The 24,843-nt window shown below is 32.8% G+C and overlaps 1 protein-coding gene across 1 annotated transcript; it reads left to right on the top strand.

The window, feature by feature from the left end:
• The first annotated feature begins 2,414 nt into the window (after positions 1-2,414).
• LOC116778477 (uncharacterized) lies at positions 2,415-24,626 on the top strand. Its single transcript, XM_032672488.2, has 9 exons — positions 2,415-2,610; positions 12,713-13,399; positions 14,565-15,448; positions 20,675-20,796; positions 21,678-21,811; positions 22,007-22,142; positions 22,704-22,810; positions 22,907-23,040; positions 23,247-24,626. Exons 2-9 carry the CDS (start codon positions 12,737-12,739, stop codon positions 23,338-23,340), a joined length of 2,274 nt encoding a protein of 757 aa, XP_032528379.2. The 5' UTR covers positions 2,415-2,610; positions 12,713-12,736; the 3' UTR covers positions 23,341-24,626.
• Positions 24,627-24,843: the final 217 nt, after the last annotated feature.

The following is a 24,843-nucleotide window of genomic DNA, read 5'->3' as shown; positions in this document are numbered from 1 at the left end:
TTACATAAATATATACCCACAAAGAATATTAATATTAATATCTGTTAACATTTAAGAATCATAAGATAGTTATTAATATGCAATTTAAAGAAGAAACGTATTGACAAATCTATTCGAGCTGATAAAAAATTAGTACAACCTATTTGTAAAACAACATTTTCATCTCGCTCTCCCGTGATCACGGTTGCTGCAAAGTAGTACATCCAAAAATATTAGTTTTATTTAAAACAACAGTAGTTAAGTATTAACGTCAGACCAGTGTCACTAACTTAATATTCAACATGCATTTACAGAAGAATCTACATCGCAAACACTGCTTAACATAGATGTTATGTAAATTTTTCTTAATGTTTTTCTATTTGTTTGTTTAAAACATGGCCTTCATCCGTGCAAAGAGGTGCACAGTATTTTCTGCGAGAATTTTTCATCATATTTAATTTTATAATGACATTCGTTTTGGAGGGAACAATTTGACATTTGTCAAAAGTTGCGAGAATTATTTTGGTAATTTTATTTTGTAGTAAATATTTTAAATTATTTATTACAATTATTTGTATCTTTAAAAATGTGTTATATTTATATAATATAAAGAAGAAAAAAAATATTTTAAATAAAACCAATAGTAAGGTTGAAATATCATTTACCATTATTTAATCTGTATCTAAAGGAGTTTGCGTTATTTTAAAACTGTCAAAATTAACAAATCTTATCCAAAGAAACAGATACGTTATTTGATGTCATATATTTTTGTTCTTATTACTAATATGTTCTGTTCTAGTCGCTGGTAAAAATGTAACAACCTTCCTTAAAAATTTTAAATAAACGCCTTTATACCACTCGTCGAAATTTATGAATTAGGATAAAAAAGAAATTACAGCGATATCATTCATTAAGATTTATATACGAACACTCAAGAAATCTTATATTTGTAAAAGGCACACTTCTTTAAAGTAAATTCCTCCTTTCACATATATCCGACTGAGTGACCCTAGTATAAACAAGTATATAAACAAGTTAAAGAACTGTGAAAGTAGGAACGGTGTGTGTGAGGTGATTGCAATGATTTTGGCACAAAATTGTGATAAGTTGATTATATTTAGTCAATACCACCTTAAATTATTTATTTATACCACGGGATAATTAAACCTTATAAAAATACTTGAGAAATGAACGAATAAACTTGAAGTAAATTAGCCAACTAGATCTTTAAAAATATACGTTTCCTTTCTCGTGATTACCACAAAGTTTATTTGGTTAGGTGGTGAGAGCATGGACGGTGGAGGTGAGCGTTTAACGCGCGTTATATAGGGTCTCCTTAAACCTACACCTGGGTCAAGTCCCAGGCACTGTTGAAGCTCCTATCCCTGTCACAATGAAGCCGGCACACGCACGGTGAATCCGTGGAATGATGAGAGGTTTCGTTACCTAATTTTATTTATACACTGTTGTTGTTGTCAAAAATTAATAAAATTTAATCAAATCTCAGTCTTAAAACTATAAGACAACGGTTTAAATTTCATCGACTGATATAAAATATCTTGTAATTATTGAATTGTATCTCAAAAATATTTAAAATTTTCGTTACAAATATCGATCAGCTACGAAATAGCCGACAATTCATCCGTCGAATACTACGAGTCGGGTTATATCTGAATAAGGTGAATGGTAAACATCAGGTATTTGCGAAATCGGCCTTAAAAAGCGACGCCTTTTAAAATGTTAACACGTAGGAGTTTAGAAACATAATAAAATGTTAATAACCCGTTTGTTCTAGGAATTCTTCCTACAAATTAATTTACGAGTAATATTCTTATTAATTCCATTAATATGGTTACGTGGTTATAAAATTATATACAAATATATAATACACACGCTATTATAATTGTAAATTCTTAACATTAGTATAATGCGTGTGAAAACAATTTAAACAGTACCCAAGCTTGTGAGGCTAGGACAAATAAGAATTTATAAATAAAAGACTAAGGATTCCGAGAAACGAATTTTTTAATATATCTATGACGTACAACGCCACACATTTGAAGGCCCGTTTACATCACAGAGTGCACTACATAATAACAAAATATATATAGATAATAAAAAGCATTGATTATATAAAAAAAGAGAACACAAAATTAAGTGTAAAAAAAGTAGTAAATAAAGAAAAGTTTACGTATCTTATTGTTTAAGTGTTGACTGACAGCTATAAAATCATGTTTAACTATCTTAATGCGTAATATTTCTGTCAAATTGTTGAATATAAATATCTATATTTTTTTATTGCATCCCATAATATAAACACAATAATAATATATAATAACTATATATAATTTAATAAAATATAATATCTCAATTAATTGTAAAGTGTAAACGTTCTCTATAGTCTATATTTTGTCTATGGTCATAACTTGTACGGCTTTCAGTAACCAGTTCGTAGTTCGTACATTCTCTGCACTCGTGCGCACCATTACATATGCTATTAAAAATTAACACTCAAATGTTATTCTTAGAAATGTTGTGAGTTTAAGTGCACTATTGGATTGCAGTGATTTTTATTCAAGAGGAACACTTCTTACATTCTATGCTAAATCCGTATAATCAACTGTTGATGAGGTAGGCGACCTAATTTAATAATTCAGTTTTTCCTTGAACATACTACATGTTTTATTCTTAACTTGTTTTTTTTTCATATCGAACAATGTTTTAATTGAATTTAAACTATCGACGACTCAAATTCACGTAATTTACGTTACGTTTAAAGTTTATATTAAATAAATAATGCTATCGTAATCACTCATCCGTATAAATATGTTTTTAAATACATTTTTATCCAAAAATACAAAATTTACGTTAAACAGCAAATTATAAGTCATTATTCATTACTAATATCCACAAATAAACAAAAAAAAAATAATAATTAAAACATGGAATTTTAGTCATAATCAACACAAATATACGATAATAACATTTTTATTATAAATATACGATGTAATTTTTACAACATTCCCATAATGATGTATAAGTTAACTCGTTTGCATAAAAACCATCAGTTAAAAATAACTTACACATTAACTAAACGGTCAAAAAAAAATAACTCAATTAATATCAATAGATCAGTTAACGGGTTAGTCTTTTAGTTTATTTAACATTGTTACATTGATAATATTTAAATAAATATTCAGTACAAGTATGTTTATCATGTCCGAACATTGTTAGAGATATTACCTACTGTATGTTTTATATATATATACTCATATCTGTATATATACAAAGTATATTGAAAATCTTTGAACCTGTACTAATTTCATGTACATACAGATCATTTATCTTAACATTTAAAAAAACACTTTTCATTTGATCCTTATTTGATGATTTCTGGAAATTTCCGGTAGAAAATCGCTTAAAATAACATGCTCTACCATATACTCAGATAACATTGATATACCTGTAACTAAATTAATTAAATTTTCTCATATTATCAAACATTATATTGTTCACATTATGGTTGTTTAGTAAATTCTTATAAAAATATATGAAAATGCCGTTAGAATTAAATTTTTATTTATATCTTTGAATAATATTGTCTAATATATGAGCTGTGCCACAGAGGCAATGGTTTTTTTTTTATCTAGCATAAAAATATATAGATAAAATATCAATTAAAACTATATTATAGAGTGGGATATATATATATAATATATATATATATATATTTATTTATTTATTTATATATCCATCTTCTGTTAATATATTATGGTTGGGAAAGTTCATTACAATATTATGTGTTGTTTGTTGCTCTATCACTCAAAAATTACTAAATAGATTCTGATGGCACCTTGCAGATGTGTAGATAAGGGATCAGAGTGAGACACAGGCTATCATTTATCGCCAAATTCTGTGCATTTCCCACAGGATCCCATGACAGTTTCATTTTATATGACAGTGTCGACGGTGTTTATGTGCGATTAGCATATAGTGATCTCATATATAAAACTCAATAAATAAATATACTGGTTGATAAATTATTAGTAATTATAATTGCAAGCAAATTTCCACTAAACAGATATTTATCACTAAGGTGTAAGTTCAATAGTGTTATCACCTTTACACACACACACAGACACACACACACACACACACGCATGCACATACACACACGCATGCACATACACACACACACATGCACTGTGTGTTTATCTGTTAAGTAATGTTAAGTATATACATTAAGTTATGGTGTCCTGGAAGTTAAATGCCCACCTCTCATACATGAGGGCGCGGGTTCAAAACCTGGTAAGTACCAATGTGATTTATCCGAGTCATATGTTCTTTCAAGAGTATTTAGACTCCACTCACAGATGGTGAAGGAAAACATTCTGAGGCAACCTAGACTTATAATTTCAAATTATAATTTAAAAATCGCCAACCCGTCTAGAGCGAGTGTGGTGGTTAATGCTCTAACCTTCTCCATGTGAGAAGAGGCCTTTGCTCAGCAGTGGACTCGGATATTGTATATATATCAAATTATGAATTTGAATAGACAGTATAAATTTTAATCGTCTGAACCAAGATTTGAACCTGCGACCTTCAGAACTTCAGAACGTAGCTTTCCCTCTATATAACTATATTTCTTCTATGCCATTCAAATCTTACTTGTGTGTGTTCGTCAATCAAAAGTTTCTTAAAAAATTTTGCTGATATAAGCACATACTTTGGGTGTAACTGGATGTAATATATATGTGTTACACTACCTTATACACCTGACTATACTTGTTTAGTACATGTAACAGTCTATTGTACATACATAAAAGCACATTACTGTATCTTAAAACTTTATATTCAACGAAGACATCTCTATATTATAACCTCTAGGTACATATATATATATATATATGCTGAAGGTGACAAACAAGCAGCCGGCCTACCTGTTGGAGGTAGTTACTAGTTACCATTGTCCGTCAACACCCACAACATTGTTTTATGGAAGTGTTGACACCCTTGAATAAGGATGAGGGAGGGGAATGGGTGGGAAACTGTATATATATATATAAAACTTAGTACGCACATCATTTTTCGTAAATAACTTCACTGCTTAAAATGTATGCATGCGTTGTTGATTCTAATTAAGTTGAAAGATATGCATACCAACCACATTTAGAAGATATGCATGCATGCTATAAGAATACTATGTGAAGTAACAATTAATTATGTTATATATATGACTATAGCTTTATAAACATATATTTTAAGATATTGCTTCAACAAATTTTTTGGCTATTTTATAAGTAACTCTCTTAATAGAAACCCATTGTTTAATTTAATTTTATTTTTATATAATTATATTGTTTTTCCGCCGTTTTATCACATTTTCTATTTATAATATATTGTTTATGCGATCGAATACAACATAGGAATGTTTTTAAATGAGTGCTCGTTTTAGTATTTTTTAAGAGCTCAGAAAACGCTTAAATGGGACGTCATGGAAATTTTGCGTGAATTTTTCTTATGAGGACATTGCAACGCTCGAAATTGATAGGAAATCTCTGTAGACATTTCGTTTTGGGTCGTTTAATTTTAAAATTTCTTAAATAATAAAATGTCTTGTTTAGAAAATACTTCGTCAAAAGGTAATTAATTCTAATCATACATTGATTTATGTACAGACAGACATATTGTTCGCTTTTATTATGTATATATACTATGTACGTCAATCCTACAACTACTTGTGGAGGAAAAACTACATTGCTCCGATCAAGCAGGTCTTAACTAATGTATGCGCTTATTTCTTTACGTCATAGCTCATAAACGAATTGCATCCCATTAAAATGTGCATGTTACGTAATATCTTATTGATTATATAAAACAAAGTTTTCTTGATAAGGAATGCATGTTTGGTTGTTCAACATTATCTCGATCAAAAGGTATGATGTATAAAATAAAACTTTTTAAAATAGATATAAGTTGAGGACACATTAAATTTCAATTAAAATGTCTAACTATAATATGTATGTATACTAGTTTTTGCCCGCGACTTCGTCCGCGTTAATTTCGGCATTAGTTATATATGTATAGCTGACCGGGCCAACACTATTCCGCCCTAGAGGCCATAAATAACCATGTATTGGAATTTATTAAGTATTTTTTTTTCTTTTCGATCGAACAGAATTAAATATCCTATGTCTTTCTCCTGGTTCTAAGCTATCTCCCCACAAATTTTCAACCATATCCGTACAGCCGTTCTTGAGTTATAAATAGTGTAATTAACATATATACATATATATACACTTTAAATCTACAAATATAAAGTGTTTGTAGATTTAAAATCTACAAATATAAGACTCTTCTATTCTATTTTATTTATGACAGTGTATTCGCGTGTATATATATATATTTTATCATATGGAAAGATTTCGAATGACATCTGAAGGCTGTATTCACCTTTACGGTACAAATTCCTGATACACAGTTCGAGGTACAGTTTCAGACTGAATTCTTAATGTTCAGCGTTACTTCCAGTAATGTCCTACAATATGGCTGAACCCAGTATTTATAGCTTTCGAATACAAAGTTGATACTCAAATGTTGCCATTACAAAATTACAATGGTTCAGTATTATTATTAATTACAATCAGTCATAAAAGTAATTCTAAGGATTATAGCACATAATAGTTAGTATGGCATGAACGACGCCACTGGTAGCAAATTAGTTACATATATATATATATATATATTATTCTTATTACCAACTTGCATAAAAGATTTTTTTTGTCTCTAAATTTAAGGCCTTTTTTAGAAGTAACCTCTCCCTACCTGATAGCTCAATTTCCAAAGCACCTGAATTTTAACACGTCTCAAGTTGAGGGTTCGAATCTGGCTGCTGTTTTGTCGTTTATCTGCTGTTATGTTATGTCGTTATGCTGTTATGTCGTTTTTGACGTTTTTGTCGATATTTATTTTTTATCTGTCTTAAGTATGTATTTAACTATTTTAATTAACCTACAGTGTAATAGGAGTGTCTCTTTTAATCTTTAGTAAATCAATAAATCGTACAAACATTATACCGATAATTATTTGATTTTCGAAATCAGTTTAGTAGTTATCGTTCGAAAAAACAAACATACATCGACATATATAGGAATAATTTTATAAGCAGTCATGTACGGTTAAATTAATATTGTCATTCTGCGGTTAACTGAGTTTTGTTTATAACAAACATGACTCAGAGTTATAAACACCATTGATTTTAACATTCATTAAGATATATATATACTACTTTTATCCTGCGACTTCGTTGAGAATATTTCAATATTTAAATTGTAAGTACATTTATTATGTGTACTAACATAGCGCTGTTTAGTTGACTTTTTCAAATAATGTCTCATATGTAATGTGTCCTTCAGTCCGTGTAGTTCCCGGGAACACTTCATAACAGTTGTATAGTGTGAAGTAACGCGACACGCGATAGATGGCGCTGATGGTTGGTGGACATGTTTACGCATTATACGTCACTCTCCGAACACGAGCGAAATATACGCAGACGAAGCCGCGTCCAAAAGCTAGTATAAATCACGTTAAAATCCGATAGAGATTTGTTATTTCCTCAACAAATAAATATTACACATATAAAGTCAGTATAATTAGTTCTTTAACGTAAAATATGTAATGAAAAATCATGTTCTCTAACACTCTACGCTAAATTTAATTTTAATGGAATAAATTAAATTATTATTTATGTTAATCAAATTTTTAATCATTTACGTAATGACTAGATACTTTTTGGGTTAATGGAGGCAATTACGTCCAACAATTGGTCCTGTATTTGTCAACAGAACGTTTGATAACATGAGTCACTTGTTTTTAGAAAGATACAGCCGTATCTGTAAGCTTACTACACGTCTTCTGACACACGATAAACGGAGAGTTAAAAGTTTTTCGTTAACTAAACAACGTTATTACTACGAGTTGTATCGATGTAGAATTGAAAATTATGCTGTGTGACGATAAAAAAACTTGTGGTAACCGAATTAATATTTCGATATGACTTGTATATTGTTTAATATCTCTATATTTATATAATACTAGCTTTGGCCCGCGTCTCCGTCCGCGCGAACATCAGAGTTGAACTCAGATAGAAATTTATAAAGTTTGTTGAAACAGCACATATAGTAAGCTACGTTTCAGTCTTTTCATTTTAAATAACTTAGATACAGCGCCATCTGCCGGGATGATTTGTGAATTTAAACCATCTGGTGCCACACAAATCCATACAAAAAAGCATTAAAATCGGTGCAGTCGTTTAGTAGTCCAGTGACATATACCCGTATGTATATATATATATATACATAGTTCTACTGTACTGTATATACTTAGTACTTACTTAGTTCTACTGTAGTGTATTTATATATATATATATATATATATATATGTATTGTTGTTTTCTGTTCAACAATCCTCTCTCATAAGATTCATAGTACAATATAACATTATCTAGTTCCGACACTGATAAGTGTCGATCACTCCAAATCATTTGAGCAGTGTCTTTTTTATCTTATTTACCAAATATACTAATGATAAGACACACACACGCAGTAAGAAAAAAAAAAATGTTGATTTAACTTTTCTATGAAATATAAGGAGTTTTTTATAAGTTAACATAAGATATATATAAGGATCTTTGTTTAGGTGCCATTAATACTCATAGTGCGTGTTGCGTGTCAAAACACAGATACTATCCGTTTAAAGTTCACTCTAACTAAAACATTATCTACCTTATTACTTCCGCTAATCAGTCAGTTATATAAAATCAAATATATTATCTATTTAATTTATGTATTAAATTATAATCACATGGAAATAAAACACACTAGTACTTGTACGAGACTTCGCTTTTTTACTCACATAATAAGTGAGCGTTTTACTTTACGATGTCACTAATAGTGCTCTAATTTTGTATTGATGAGTAATAATACCAACAAACTGTCCGTGTTATGTAAGCAAAAAAAATTCTTACTAAGCGTATAGATACTAACATATTGAATAATCATATATCTTTGTTTGAACGATTTATATTAATAAATCATTGTGACTTATTACTGTACCGTTCTCAGTACAAGTCATAAAATTTTATAGTGATTTATTACGGAAGGCGTTCAGAATGCAAATAGTGATAGGGTTGACACGAACACAGTTTATTTGTTTATATGTTGGTTGGATACGAGAAAACTACTGAACCGATATCGATTAAATCTCTATGTAATTTTTGTTTTACTACAAAGGTCATTGTACTGAACGGTCACGTAAGTTAACTGGCACTTAAGCTACGAAAATCCAGACTAACTTTCACTTGGTCTATAATAAAGGTTACTACTTAAACTATCAGCAATTAACTACATAGAAAGTAGAAAATATAACTATATTGAAGGACATAAAAAATGTTCCCCTATAACTGAATCTGTCTGTTGGGAAACATAAAAAATACATTTTAAAATTTAATTACGTTGCAAACTCAGCTCGTTAGGACGATACGAGAAGCGACCTTGGAATCAATTGTATTTTACTGATGTATGAGTTTGTTAAGTGCTACATATATACATGTTAACAGCTTTTATATATATATAATAATAAATAAAAGTTAAAGGCTGCCTCTCATACGTGAGGGCGCAGGTTCGAAACCTGGCGAGTACCAATGTGATCTTTACCGAGTCATATGTACTTTATAAGAGTATTTAGACAGCACTGACGGACGGTGAAGGAAAACATCGTGAGGAAACCTGGTCTTATAATCAAATTATAAGATTGAAATCGCCAACCCGTCTTGAGTAAGTGTGGTGATTAATGCTCTAATCTTCTCCATGTGAGAAGAGGCCTTTGCTCAGCAGTGGGCTCCGATAGGCTGATGATGATGATGATGATGCACATAAGCCAACGTCACGGCTCCTTTACAGTTTTCAGCGACCGTGATCACGAAGACTAGATGCACGTCATTTTTAATATTTGTTTACATTAAAGCAAACTTGAAATCATCGGCTCCATTTAGGACACGATAGCTCAGTTAGCAAAGAAAGCATTGCATATAACGATGGTCACGGGTTCGAATCCGGCTTTCAAAACTAGATTGACCGGGTCATTGACACGTCTAAAGCTGTTTTCGACGTGTTAGCTTTTATTGACGTCATTAATTTCTAGTGTTGAGTGAAAGCTTGGTAAAATCCGTTTCGAGGTTTAATCGGTGCAAATATACACACAAGTACACACATATAAATAATATGTAATGACTGTTTGTACGTGTCAGTTATATCAGAGATACTGTATAATATATATACTTATATAGACTTTGTAAAGGCAACGGAACAAATACGGTTTTCTAAGATATTTTTGTCTGTCTGTTTGTGCGCGACGATCTCAGGGAGGGCTGTAACGGTTCGAGTGAAGTTTCCACTGATGTATAGTAGTGAGTTACCCCAAAAACAAGGTTATATCATTTCAGTCGGCCAAAAATTATGAAATTATTAAACATATTTTAGAAAATAACAAACGAAGCCGGGTTTAAAGTGTTGTACAACTCAGGACGTGTGTGCAATATCTGTGGGCGCAAGACGTCACCACCCCCACTATATATACATCGCATTTGCAAGTAGAATATAAATTTTCTGTTAGTATTCCGTTAATGCCCTCAATAGTACGAGGGTAATCCCAGTTTTGGAGACCAGATCGGTAACCGACTATTTTGATGATTTATGAATTTTGTTCTGAACTAAGAATATTAATTGATTTGTTGCTAAATATTACGCTAGAAGTTTTTTTTTATTTCGTTTGATATTTTGAGACGTACATTTTCAAATATATATTATATATATATAAAGTTATTAAAGTGTTTAGCTATACCTATTTCTATGAGCCCATTATCTTTTTCAGCGACGTGTGGTATCTTGTATATTCGATAATTTTGTCAATATAAATTATTTGGTTTCAATACTTATAGCTGTCCCAAACTGGTTCCCAATAAAACAGAAACGTTCACTAACAATGTGTCACTACACATACAGATGACTGTCCAAATGCGAATAGGATTATCGTAGGATGGGTTCCGTACAATTATATAGAGTAAATATTCCCAAAAAAACATGTTTTTTGTTTGGTATAGCACTTGAATGATTATTTTAATATATTTTTAGTATTTCCATTGTGAAAATTTCAATCATATGAAAAATACTGTTTGTGAGATAAAACCCGGTGATGGACGAACAGCTAGGACCAATAGGGCTCGGTTTTGTCATTTGGTTACGGAACTCTAAAATCCAGATTGATTTATTAATTATCTGGTTTGATTACTTCACGGGGGAAATACCACAACTTTTTTTTTTATATTTTTCAATCTTTGCAATGACTGCATATATATGTCTGGACATTATATTTTTGTGTTATATACTGATATATTTTACCTCCACGTTTTATTTAAAATCACAATTAAATAAATACAGTTATTTAATATGTGGTAATATTTAATTTTATGCATCACATGTACGTCATTCCATAATCTCTCTGCATGGGGATTTCATGGCGTCTCAACTTAGGGAAATTATTATAAAAATGACAGAAACACGGTAAATTGTTCAAATAACGCTCTCATGACACTAGAGTTGTATTTTTTTAAAATTTACCGATACGTTGCAAGTAGATCTAACAAGTAGTGTATTTCCGACAACGATAAAAGAAATCTTTAACACACAACCTTCATTGTTGTAATGTTAGCTAAACATTCAGCCAATGTCAATTAGAACGTATAGATAAATTAAATATATATATATATATTTATGACTTTGACATTGACATTTGACGGGTGAAATGTAAACAAAGATTTCTCGGTACAGCCAATGTTAGTAAACGATTGCAGATTAATGCACATATTTTCATACTAATATATATATATATATATATATATTAATTAGTATTACATATGGTACCCCTTTAAATTTATTATAATTTATGTCCATTGGCGCCGCAATAACTGTGGAAGTAATAACTTGTGTGTAGGTCACATTGTCAGTTTATTTATAAAATCTTATGCATCTGGAATGAAACAAACAAGTCTATATTTTGTCTGTTTGTTCCCTTATATACGAAAGGTTTAAAAGATTTATATATATATATTGTAATAAGATTAATAATAGCAAATAAAACTTTAGAATTTAATTCTAAACACATTTATATTAGTCTGATTTTATAAAGAACAGGAAATACGTGTTCAAATTACTTACCGGATGTGTCCTTAAGCTAAAACGTACATAGCATTATAAGGCGTTACATCAACACCGTCTGTACGCTTACCAAGTGTGCATCGACAAACTAAATACAGTCAGTTTGAAGTTAAACATTCATAAACCTAAATTTAGATACTATTTGGCGACACAAATGAATGAAAAAAATTTTAAACCGTTGGTTTATTTCAATGATAATTACTAGTAAGAAAGAGTTTACAACAATTTGTATCGTAAACTGACTTAGGAGAAGATAGTTAGTAATGTGTGAAATTATAAAATCAAGAAATAAATCAGGTGATCATAGTTTTATATAAAAAATAATCGTTTGGTGTTTTTTTTTTTCATTCATTTCATTTTTTTTTTCTTATGATAGTACAAATATATTAATATATCTCTTGTATGGACCTGATTGAAGTTTTATAACAAAGTAATATACATAACATATTATTTTATTACAGATGCGAAAGTTATAACCATCAGTGATGGGCACCTCCAAAGTGGCCGTGGTTACCAAGACAATGGAAGAAAAGAAGAGCATCAAGAATATACTGAAAAAACCGTTCCAAGCACTCTTCCAGAAGGACAAACGGAAGAAAGACAAAGTCAAAGAAAACAGAGATAGTGAAAAAACAGAAATAGTACGCAGTGAAGTCAAGGTGACGCCGGTTTCGGTGCTTCTGGAAAATCTGGAAAAGCTTGAATTAAGAAGACAAGCGAAGCTGGAGGAAGAAGACAATGAGCTTAATAATTTCTCTTACCACGTCATCAAAGACGATAAGGCGACGGCGATAGGTTCACAGCTGTCCAGAGAGAGCGGCTTTGACGAGACCTTCACGAACAGTGACGATGAAGAGGACGGTCACAAGACCGAAACTAGGGGAGACGATCTGGCGGAGTCATTACAGAATCTGAAAATAGGTGACAATGAAGCTGTCGGAGAGAGCATTAAGAATGACCAAAAAGAAGACAGTTTAATAGAATCGCTAAAGAATTTGAAGGTAGACGACAAAGAAGTAAAGACGGATGATAAAAAGAAGAAACAAGTGACAACAGTCCGCATTGACAGAGGGCCGAAGAAGAAGAAAGTGTCGGACTATATACCGTCCGTACATCCGTACATAGAAGCTAGCAATTCATATAGACATGTGAGTATTAAAATACCTAAATTACTGTTCAGCTGTGCATAAATAATAAATAATCACTTCGTTACTCAAAACTGATACACTGATCTGAATGACACGTGTACGCTGAGCACTGAGCGGTAAGAATATAAGACATTTTCGGACTTAGTACGCGTTTTTTATTATGTTAACTACATACTCCCGACGTTTCGGTTACTTTGCTGCCGTGATCACGGACAGGCGAGGCGAAACGTCGGGAGCATGTAGTTGAAGTAATAAAGAATTTAAGTTGCATATTAATAATAATAATTTTTATAAAAATATATATTTATAGTACTCCCCAAAAATATGAGTAACGATGAAGGTAGACAAAATGTCCGAACAAGGACTAAACTCGTACAAATCAGTTCAAAGTATTACGTACAGTCCAATCTAAAGTTAATTATAATATTTTTTCCAAGCAATAAAGTAAAAAATCGTTTAAGACGACCGTTAGGGTACTTCACTTGAAAGTTTTTTTCAACTTTTACATAAAGAACACGATTTCTTTCAATTTTTTTTGTTTATCACCTCAGCAATGTCAACGAGAAGACAACAAAAAAATATAATAAAATCATTCTTCCCATTCACAATATATTTTGCTCGACTTGGGCTATTCTTTATATGTTTATATGCTTAACTGCGATTCCAATATATTTTTTGTTGTAAATTTTTTTTAAAGTAATAGCTTTTTTTGGTGCGGTGTGCATTTAAATTTATATCATTTGTATTATTTGGTAACGTTTAAATTTTTTGTGTCTCGAATATGATGATTTTGTGAGCGGAAGAACCAGTTCTTTAACTAAATGTGAATTTAGTACAACAATTGCAAGTTAGGTCCTTCCCTCGATCGATATTAATAATGAGCGCCTAATTCAGTCTTGTTGTCAGGAAATTTTATATTTATTTCAAGTTTCTGTTAAGTCGAATAGTCGCTAGTTAAACTATGACCAGTTATTTATAGTTGCCAGTATATTGAAATTTTGCCATCAATCACAAGAAAAGCTGTTCTTCCAGCGCTAATAAATAATTACAAAGCATCATACCAAAAGAAAAAAATGTATTTTGCGTGATTTAATAAAAAAATATACAAAATATATCGAAGAACATTTCAATAGATTAGTTTTATAAATGTATTTCTATCTTCTAGATCAGTCAAGTGAACCCTCAAACTTTATCAGGCGGTAATCTGATAGTTAATGAGACGAACACACTTGAAACGTGTCCAGAACTGTCTGTAGCCCTCACCCAGCTCGACAGGAGCGTGAATGACTTCAAGCAATACTCGAAACAGGAACAGGCGGCTGACTTCGAAACAGCCTTAGACTTTGTCCAAGAAAAATCAGCCCCAACACAGTCTTCCACCGACATATTGCAACATTTCGATGACACAATGAACAATCTATGCATCTACCCGACCCCACCGAGATCAGAAAATCTACCAAGTCCCATGTCCGACTCCCAAATATATAGCTTCCCGCCAGAATGCTATCTATCCCCAGCGACCTCGTCGCCGATTTATAATAGCGATAATGAAAAATATCAAGAAATAAACAACGAATCGCCGACAAAGTTCAGTTACGAGAAACAGAAATCGTACGGGACAGCATCTGACGTGTCAACCATTCTGTCGCCAGCGACCTCCTCATCAATATATAACAGTGATAACGAAGGATGTTCAGCATCAGCGGACTATCCCGCTTCAGTCAGCGAGCAGTCCATGAACGTATCGAATCTATCACCAATGTGTAACATTGATCATGAGAAATATCAGGACATATCCTGTGAGTATATCCCAATACCAGCGGAGAAGAAGGAGGGAAGTCTCAGGAGGAATTCGACTTCCATGACCATGAAGCAGTATAGGGACATGCAGAAAGAAATAGCACACGAGTTCTCCAAGAAGCTATGCTGTCAGGTCAATAGGAAATCCTGCAAGGACATCTTCCAAGGATACATGGAGAAGCTATCTATGAAGGACAGGAAGTACCTCTGCTATCAAGTCGCCAACCTAAAGTTGGAGCAAGCCTATGGGTGAGTGACATATTAAAGTACATTATTATCTTTAGGATACTGCAGTAACTCTAAAACTTAGGGTCGAAATATGCCTCCATAGAAATATTTTTGGTTACTCATAATCAGAGTAGTTCATTAAATTAAAGTCTTTTTAATTTGACGATATTATATATGTATAGAGAGATTTTATTTTCCCGACCGAGATAGTTCTATTCTTGACTCCGACCTACAGAATGTACAATTTGCCAGCGTCCGTATTTTTAATTATAATTTGGGTATATTCACACTAGTCTTAGGGCGCATTTTCATTGGTCGATAAGTCGGTAGTTAGCCCGATTGCGGGGAGTACCCGCATGCGAGCTAACAACCAATGAAATCCACTGGTCGATAACTCGGTCGATTAAACGTGTGCGGGTGATATCCGCATTCCGGAATAACGGAATTCGCATGCGTTATAGAAATCACCCGCACCCCGTATGCGGGCTCTGATGACCAATGAAAACGATAAACTCTTTGCGGGCCCTATGGCATGCGTTACAGAAATCTCCCGCACCCCGAATGCGGGCCTTATCGACCAATGAAAATGCGCCCTTAAGCTGTTACTGAGCGCGTTCATCACCTACAACTAAATTTCCACCTACCGACAGGTGGAAGAAGTCAAGTTATATCCACTTAAAATGAAAAAAAAGATATCCATATCTTATCTTATCTTAAATTTTCCTTTCTTTTGAAAATCTTTATTCTGTTGTTGAGATCAAAGAATTTGCTTACCGCCTAAACATATATTATCTTATCAGGAAACACATATATATCTCTAGAACACGCACCCAACACTGTTTTTGAAATGAAATATATATTTTTTTAATCACACTATTATTAATTTACATTTATTGAAATTTATTTTCTATTTTTCAGTTCGGTTTTCTATAAAAAGCGTGTCTTTTTAGTTTTTTTAATCTATTAATTATTTTCTACTTTTTATTTTGCTTTATTTGTAATAGCTTGTTTTTTTTTATAAATTTTAAACTATTGCACGACTCATGCTAGAAGCATCAGAGGGTGCTTTACGATCGAAAATTTTTTTTCTCCCCATTTTGGCAACTATTTTTAGTATTATAGCCTTGTTAGTTAACGTAATCAAGATATCTTGCATACTATTGTCGAGATAATTTATTGGAGATTAATTCTATACTTGCTAAAAATTAATTTATTGCAAAAGAAACAGAAAAAAATATCAAAATAGGTCAAAAAAATTTACTGTCTGTCATGTAGGAAACTCCGGAAACACTGTAACTTATGAGAAAATCGATTATTTGAGTTAATATTTTATTTTATTCTAATCGACAATTGCAGATCATCGAATGCGAATGGCTCATTAATTCAGCGGCCTTTAATTACAATCAATAAATTAATTAAGTTCCTTAGCTTATCGACTATAGATGATAATTATATAAATGAACAAAAAAAATATTTTACAAATTAAAAAAATGGTATAATTTTATCAAATTAGTGTATTGTCATGAGTCCTCGATAAATCTGCAAAGTTTGAACAAAATCTGGCCGTTTAGAGTGGGTCAAAATCGCGCCCAAAGAAGTCGGTTACAAACAAACAAACATACAGGTGAAGCTAATAAAAAGAGTGTAAAAATGTAGCTGGCCTTGAGGAATAGTCGCCAGGGATGTCGGGGGGAAGAGGACTGTGAATATGCACGTGATTAAAAACACAGCTACTTAATATGATAACATAATCCAATTACTTATTATAAATAATCATATGTTTACGAATGTGGAAAGATAATATTTTTCCATGAATATTTTATACATATATATATACTTGTTATATAGCAAAACTGAATGTATTCTATACGAAAAACATCTCTGTAATTTTTTTTGTGTTAGAACTGAAAATTTTCATCAAAATCTAAGAACAGGAAATAACAAAATTTTTCAAAACTATGTTTATTTTCGTATATAGACGACATTTCGATCTGTTAATTGCCCATATCGGCTTATTCCATCGCACCAAGGTCACCGAGGTACGGTTGATATGAGGAAGCCAGAAGAACGTGAATAGTTTTCCTTGTATCAAAGACAATGATAACGTCTACTATTTCGTATATATACAAATACATGTATAAGGTCACCTGGTGAAACCCTGCCAAGAGATCTATTGCAACAACTTTGCATACATTATTATCACACGCGAAGACTAATTTTCGCTCCCAGTTTTGCTCGTTTAAAATATATCAAGTATTCGCGATTGGAATTACGATCGGAACAATATCCTCACTTTAAATTTATGGCGGTAGTTAAACATTTTTGCGTCTAAACTGTTTTTGTGATAAAATTAATTTACATGTATAATGTGTACGTTTCTTACTGTTGCACTTAATGAATATCAATGAAGTTTTAAAATAATATTACTCATACATTATAGTATATAATGTATCTTCAGTCCGTGTAGTTCCCGGGATCACTTCATGACAGGTGTATTGTGAAGTAACGCGACACGCGATAGATGGCGCTGACTGTTGGCTCACATATATATCCAATCCAATTAGCAAATCCACAGAGCTCCACATTATTAAAAATGCAAAAATTATATTTAATTATTACTTGTAGTTGTCAAACAAATGTGTATGAAGTAAATTTTCATACATATTATTTAAGTCCAATGTCTTCAAGGAAGGACAATCTTGATATCTTGAGTAATTTGCAGAGTTCAGAGATCCCTAATTGAGATATATACATGTATATAGTTGCAACATGCTTTATACACTGGTTTTTCATACAGATTCATATATGAATTAATTTTCCTTATACATAATACTGTATTTTTTTTAATAAAACTTTTATCTCTATATGCTCGGTGTATCAAATATATCGGAGATAATAATTTTGTACCTATTTTTTCGTAATGTTTTTTTAAGTTGATATTTTTTTTTGTTCATTTTCTATTTTCCATTTTTATTTCTACCCTCACTATATATAAGTTCTCTAGCAAATATTAAATATATATATATATATATAAGATTACTAATACAAATTCCTAAAATAGGATGTCATACAATTGCATTGATAAGCAATCACCGGAACATGGGCTTAGTTGATAAAGTGTTTGTTAATCATAATGATTACTAACAGCCCGGCTCGTGTAGACTTCACGCCACGACTACTGAAACTTTTTATATCAATATCAATTACTTATTGTCGGATAAATAGAATAGATTAGATATATATTTTTTTATAATCGCTTCCTGTAAGCCTTTGTACATGCCAGGTGTATGACCTCTACAAAATCTCCCACTAAATTCCCATTTCAGTAAAAATTTGTTAACACCTGGATATAATTCCTGAATAACTTTTTTCGTTATAGTTATATAATTAAAATTAATTAATTTAATTTAAGAATATATTTGGAAAAAACAACGCACGTAATAAAACAAGCAAACACAAAATATGTAGACATTTCCACAGCTAAGGAATATTAAGGCATTAAAATAATCTAACAAAATTCTGTCAAAATATTCCTATAGTAATGAGACCTAAGACTCTCGCGAGTGACTCGTCCGCCCGTGATCACGGCTGCTGCAAAGTAACCGAAACGTCGGGATTACGTAGTCTTAAAATAATAAAAAACCGCGTAGTAAATCTGAATATATTACTTTTATTCGTACAGTGTTTATGCATATATATATATGTTTATAGTTCTACTGTACGTGTGTATGTTACTGTCACTGTCATTGTCATTGTCACTGTCACTAAACTACTGAACCGATTTGAATGGATTTTGTATGCATTCGTGTGGGGTCAAACGGCTTAGATTCACAAATCATCCCGGTAGATGGCGCTGTCTGTATGTAGGTTATTTAAAATGAGAAGCCCGCGATGTATCTTACGATATGTATTGTTTCAACACCCTATACTGATGTTCACGGGGACGGAGTCGGTCGCAAAAACTAGTATATATATATATGTGTGTACGTATCTTGAGTCCTATTTTTAACTCCCAACAAGTGCGCATGACTCACCACTGATGTGCTCCCTTTAGCCAGTGACGCATCGCGTAGCAAAAATTGTTTCACTTGAAAGCAATTTTCTTCAGCTGACGATATGATATTTATATATATATATAATGATACACAGACAACCGTGACAACTAGCTTTTAAAACATGTGAATACGGAATAATTCATTAGTATTTTTTTGTTATTATACCTGTAACACAAACTATTCCGTACGTATTAAAACATAATACATTTTGAAAAATCTACATCTTATACATTACTATTTAATCGAACAGTAAAAATGAACATCTTCCGCCTTATGTAGGCGCTTCATTATTAGTCCAATTTAAACCGGACGATTACGCTGAGTAATTGACGGAAGAATATATATATATATATATATATATATAGAAAACTATTGATAAATTTCTAGAGCGTAATATTGTAACTGCTATATGAATTTAAATTAAATGATAGCGTAGAAAATACGTCAATGCCAACATAAATCGAACCTGCAACCTATAAAATTCGTTCCAGTTATTATGCAGACTGAGCCATCGCGTACGAACTTTCGACTTCGAATATTACACAATATATATATATATATATATAGTATTTAAAATATATAAAGTTAAATATATATATGAGAAAGAATTATATTATCTTTATTTCCCATTGATTTATGACCACGTGCATGAGTCGTGACTCTGTATTAACCTTCTCGTCTTGTCACTTCATCTTATTTTAGATTCGGTTATGTTTTTGTCTTGTGTATAAAGTGTTTCCTAAAACGACCCACGATCAATACGAATTGATTAACAATAACCAAAAAGTCGTAGTGGCCTGGAGGTTAAAGGCCCGCCTCTCATGCGTGAGGGCGCGGGTTCGAAACCTGGCAAGTACCAATGTGATTTTTCATAGTCATATGTATTTTATAAGAGTATTTAGACGCCACTGACGGACGGTGAAGGAAAACATCGTGAGGAAACCTGGTCTTATAATTTCGAATTATAAGATTGAAATCGACAACCCGTCTTGAGCGAGCGTGATGATTAATGCTCTAACCGATCCATGTGAGAAGAGGCCTTTGCTCAGCAGTGGGCTTCCGATAGGCTGATGATGATGATGATGAACAATAAGCGGTTAAACTTTCGATATTATATTGACAGTGAAATCGATAAGGTTTATTATAAAGGATTCGTGGTTAGTTTTAAGAGTTCCGTATAATTTCTTTGCAGTATACTCCACCATGTACTGGCTAGTCTCTCCACCAAAGAGGACCCTTTCCAAATGGCTCTTTTCAGTCTCATCTGTCAGAAGGTGCTCGCTCTGAAACCGGGGCTGTTTGTGGATGAATTCGGTGAGTACAAACCATCCATCCATCTTCGAACCAACCACCCATCTCTTAAACTCTTTATCCAAAACTGAAATCGCCCTAATTCTTCTATTCACAATATTTGAACCTTTGGCTGACAGACAATCACCTCTTCGCGGAGTATCCCGGATTATATATATTAAGTTCAAAATTTAACTACGTTTTTGGGATTTACTACGTATAATAATTAATATATCTTCTTAAAGTTTCGATCACTTTACAGCATCCGTGGTCACGGATCACGAGAATAAATTAATATATAATATTTCACGTACTGTATAGCATACATAGGGTAGGCTCATTTTAAATATGTACTAAAGAAAATCGTATGTATGTCGTGTTAAGTTTTTTTTCCCCTAATAAACCACTCCGCGATCTTACAAAGACTAAGTTAATCTCGCAGTTTTACTCATATTTAATGAAAATTAATTCTCAATTATAAACATAAATGTCTTTGAAACAACAAAATATCGATTAACGTCAATCGTAATTTAAAAACAAAAAACAAAAAAAAATATATATATATATATAACGCTTGTTTAATATTCGCCAAAAATTTCTTTCCAGTCACTATAGCTCAATTGTTAAACCAACTCCCACATAATAACCCGGATGTATTAGGTTCAAATCCTGGTAACGACGAATAATATAATGAATAGATTTTAAATATGATCACTTTAAACTGTCCATTTTGTGAACCGAGCGACGCAAAGAAAAATCCAAACATCTAAAAATACGGAATTAATAGCCCAATACATTTGACATAGGAACTATCAGCCAAAGAGGAGACATTTCACATCAAAGTGGACATTAACAAAAAAAAAATCTATATGAGGACCTAAATAACCTAAGGATATAAATTTCAGGACACAACCTCCTAGCGTCAGCTGTCCTCAGATGTCGTAAGATACCACTCCTGACGCGGTATCTGGTCCAGTGTGTGAGGACGGTCACGCGTAGCGAGACATACAGACCCGCTAACGAATATGTGTTCACTGAGGTAATGTATATGTATATAAATCTTATAAAAAAATATTAATTTATATGCCTATCCTTACTACGTGTGTGCATAGTCACACTCAAGACGGACAGTTTAAAGTTCCATCAATAATATCATGTTTGGCGATTTATGTATGATTAAATTTAATATCTTTATATAGCGAGACGATTCTTAAGAATGATTTTGTTTGAACAGGTCAACGACCTCGGTGACAACCTTTTCATAGCCTGCGCCAGAGCTGGCGACGAATGTGGTGATACCCTCAGTGAGCTCGTGAGGAAGGAGGAGAATGACCCGCCGCTGTTCAACATACATCACACCAACACTAACGGTAAAGAGATTGATAGAGTTAGAGAATTAAATACGTCTAGAATAATATGGCTAGGAATATTCAGAATACTGGGACTAGGAACATTCAGTATACTGGAATTTGGAACATTCAAAATAATAGAATCAGGAACATTCAGAATACTGGAATTAGTAACGTTCAGAATACTGGAATTAGGAACATTCAGAATACTGTACTTCGGAAACATTCAGTACACTGGAATTTGGAACATTCAGTATACTGGAATTTGGAACATTCAGTATACTGGAATTTGGAACATTCAGTATACTGGAATTTGGAACATTCAGTATACTGGAATTTGGAACATTCAGTATACTGGAATTTGGAACATTCAAAATAATGGAATTAGGGTACATTCAGAATACTGGAATTAGTAACATTTAGTATGTTAGAATCAGTAATGAGAATATATAAAGCCAGCCAGAAGCTCAAATTATTTTGTTTATATAGAGTTCTCAGTTTGAGAGTTAAAAAAAATATCTACCATCTAAACTACAAACACATGTCCTCTCCGTCTGTTGCTTATCATATGGTTTTGTTCAGGTTACACGGCGCTGCACGCGTGTTGCACGCGGCCGTCGGGCGGCGCGGGCGCGGCACACGTGATGCACGTGCTCCTGAGACACGCCGGGGCCGATCTCTGGAGGGGGGTGAGTGGTGGGAGAGGGGGGATTAAAGAGCAGCAGCCTGGATATAGAAGTCATTGCCGGAAGAGTATACTAAGAGTGTGATATTTCTTTAACCAGGATGTCAAAGGCGGTGACACTCCGCTACATTTGGCTGTGAACTCCGCGACCTGTGACCTCAAGGTGGTCATGATACTGTTCCATCACATCAGCATCAAGGACAGGAAGAGCCTGGCGCACGTTCAGAACAGGAGGTACGGTTTGTGAGGGTGGTATAGTGGACAGTGAACCCGCGACCACCGGCCGTGACGTCACAGGCGCTTGCTTCACTGTCTACTGTACACGAATGGTTGTCGTATGTCCAAAGTGGTTTCTATATATAAGGCGCGTCTCCTAATAGCTTCTATATGGTCAGTCGTGTGATCACCTCAGCATTATAACCTTGTCATTTCGCCCCCAGCTTCGACACCCCGCTGGACTACGCGCGCTCGGCGACCAAATCGCGCCCCAACTACCCGAGCGAGGTGCTCGAGTTCCTGAAGAAGTGTCGCTAATAAACGTTATACACTACACGGCTCTTTTAATAGTGAAAGACAAAACAACCTCTTTGTTGCGGCACTCGTGTGGCTGCGAGCGGGACGGGTGTAATGCTATCTCTCTCAGATCTCTGTATAACATTTGTATAAAAGAGCGAGACAGGTGTATTGCTATCTCACTCGGTTCTTTGATATGATATTTGTATGCGAGAGCGAGACAGATGTATTGCTATCTCACTCGGTTCTTTGATATGATATTCGTATGCGAGAGCGAGACAGATGTATTGCTATCTCACTCGGTTCTTTGATATGATATTCGTATGCGAGAGCGAGACAGATGTATTGCTATCTCACTCGGTTCTTTGATATGATATTCGTATGCGAGAGCGAGACAGATGTATTGCTATCTCACTCGGTTCTTTGATATGATATTCGTATGCGAGAGCGAGACAGGTGTATTGCTATCTCACTCGGTTCTTTGATATGATATTTGTATGCGAGAGCGAGACAGATGTATTGCTATCTCACTCGGTTCTTTGATATGATATTCGTATGCGAGAGCGAGACAGATGTATTGCTATCTCACTCGGTTCTTTGATATGATATTCGTATGCGAGAGCGAGACAGATGTATTGCTATCTCACTCGGTTCTTTGATATGATATTCGTATGCGAGAGCGAGACAGATGTATTGCTATCTCACTCGGTTCTTTGATATGATATTCGTATGCGAGAGCGAGACAGATGTATTGCTATCTCGCTAGGTTCTAAATCGTTGGTTTATTTTCTTACATTAAATTAGTATAGAGCTTTAGTTACATGTTAAGGTTACAATAAAAACAAAGATGGCGCTTGACGTATGTCAAAATTGCCGCCAATATTTTTTTTTCTGGCGATTGTCGCGCCTTTGATATAAATGGAATATAATATTTTCGTATGTCGATAAGGATTTTTTTATTAAATATATTTTTCTACGGACATTTCGTAACTCGAAAGATGAGTTTTTTGATTATTTGCTAGTAATTGTATTATATATATGTATATGTACAAGTTATATGTATATATTGATTTACGACAAACAATTTCCCGTTTAATATTTTTTTATCTTCTAGTCACTTAAACGTATAAATCTCATAAATAATATTGAATTTTTAAGCAAGAAAACGGATAAAATTAATGATTTCGTATCATAAGCATCGTAACTTTATAATAGGTCGGCCATTTTGATATGGACTCGGACTCATTAAACATGGCGGTCACTGAGCGAGTATTTTGTTGTAATAATAAATATATTGATTTGTTTAATGTTCACTTTTATTTTCCTGCACACCCTGTATATAAGAATATACTTCATTCCTGAACGGACATGATTCATGATTGACTCGAAACTACTAAAAACTACTAGAAATCTTATCAATCTAATTATTTTTGATAAGATATAGGATATTATCATTTAAATCAAATGATTTCTTAATATATTTTATACAAATTAAGTTTATATATATATTGTTTTTAATTATAT

Source organism: Danaus plexippus, chromosome 31 (genome assembly GCF_018135715.1).
Source record: "Danaus plexippus chromosome 31, MEX_DaPlex, whole genome shotgun sequence".
NCBI classification, from domain to species: Eukaryota; Metazoa; Arthropoda; class Insecta; order Lepidoptera; family Nymphalidae; genus Danaus; species Danaus plexippus.
The sequence above is the reverse complement of the archived record's forward strand: the minus strand, read 5'-3'. Positions and strand labels throughout refer to the sequence as shown.

Excerpts from the sequence above, each read along its gene's own strand:
- LOC116778477 (XM_032672488.2), top strand. The coding sequence starts at position 12,737 with ATGGGCACCTCCAAAGTGGCCGTGGTTACCAAGACAATGGAAGAAAAG. Across the intron at positions 21,812-22,006 it reads ACGAATATGTGTTCACTGAG|GTCAACGACCTCGGTGACAA; the intron begins GTAATGTATATG and ends TTGTTTGAACAG. Across the intron at positions 22,143-22,703 it reads ACATCACACCAACACTAACG|GTTACACGGCGCTGCACGCG; the intron begins GTAAAGAGATTG and ends GGTTTTGTTCAG.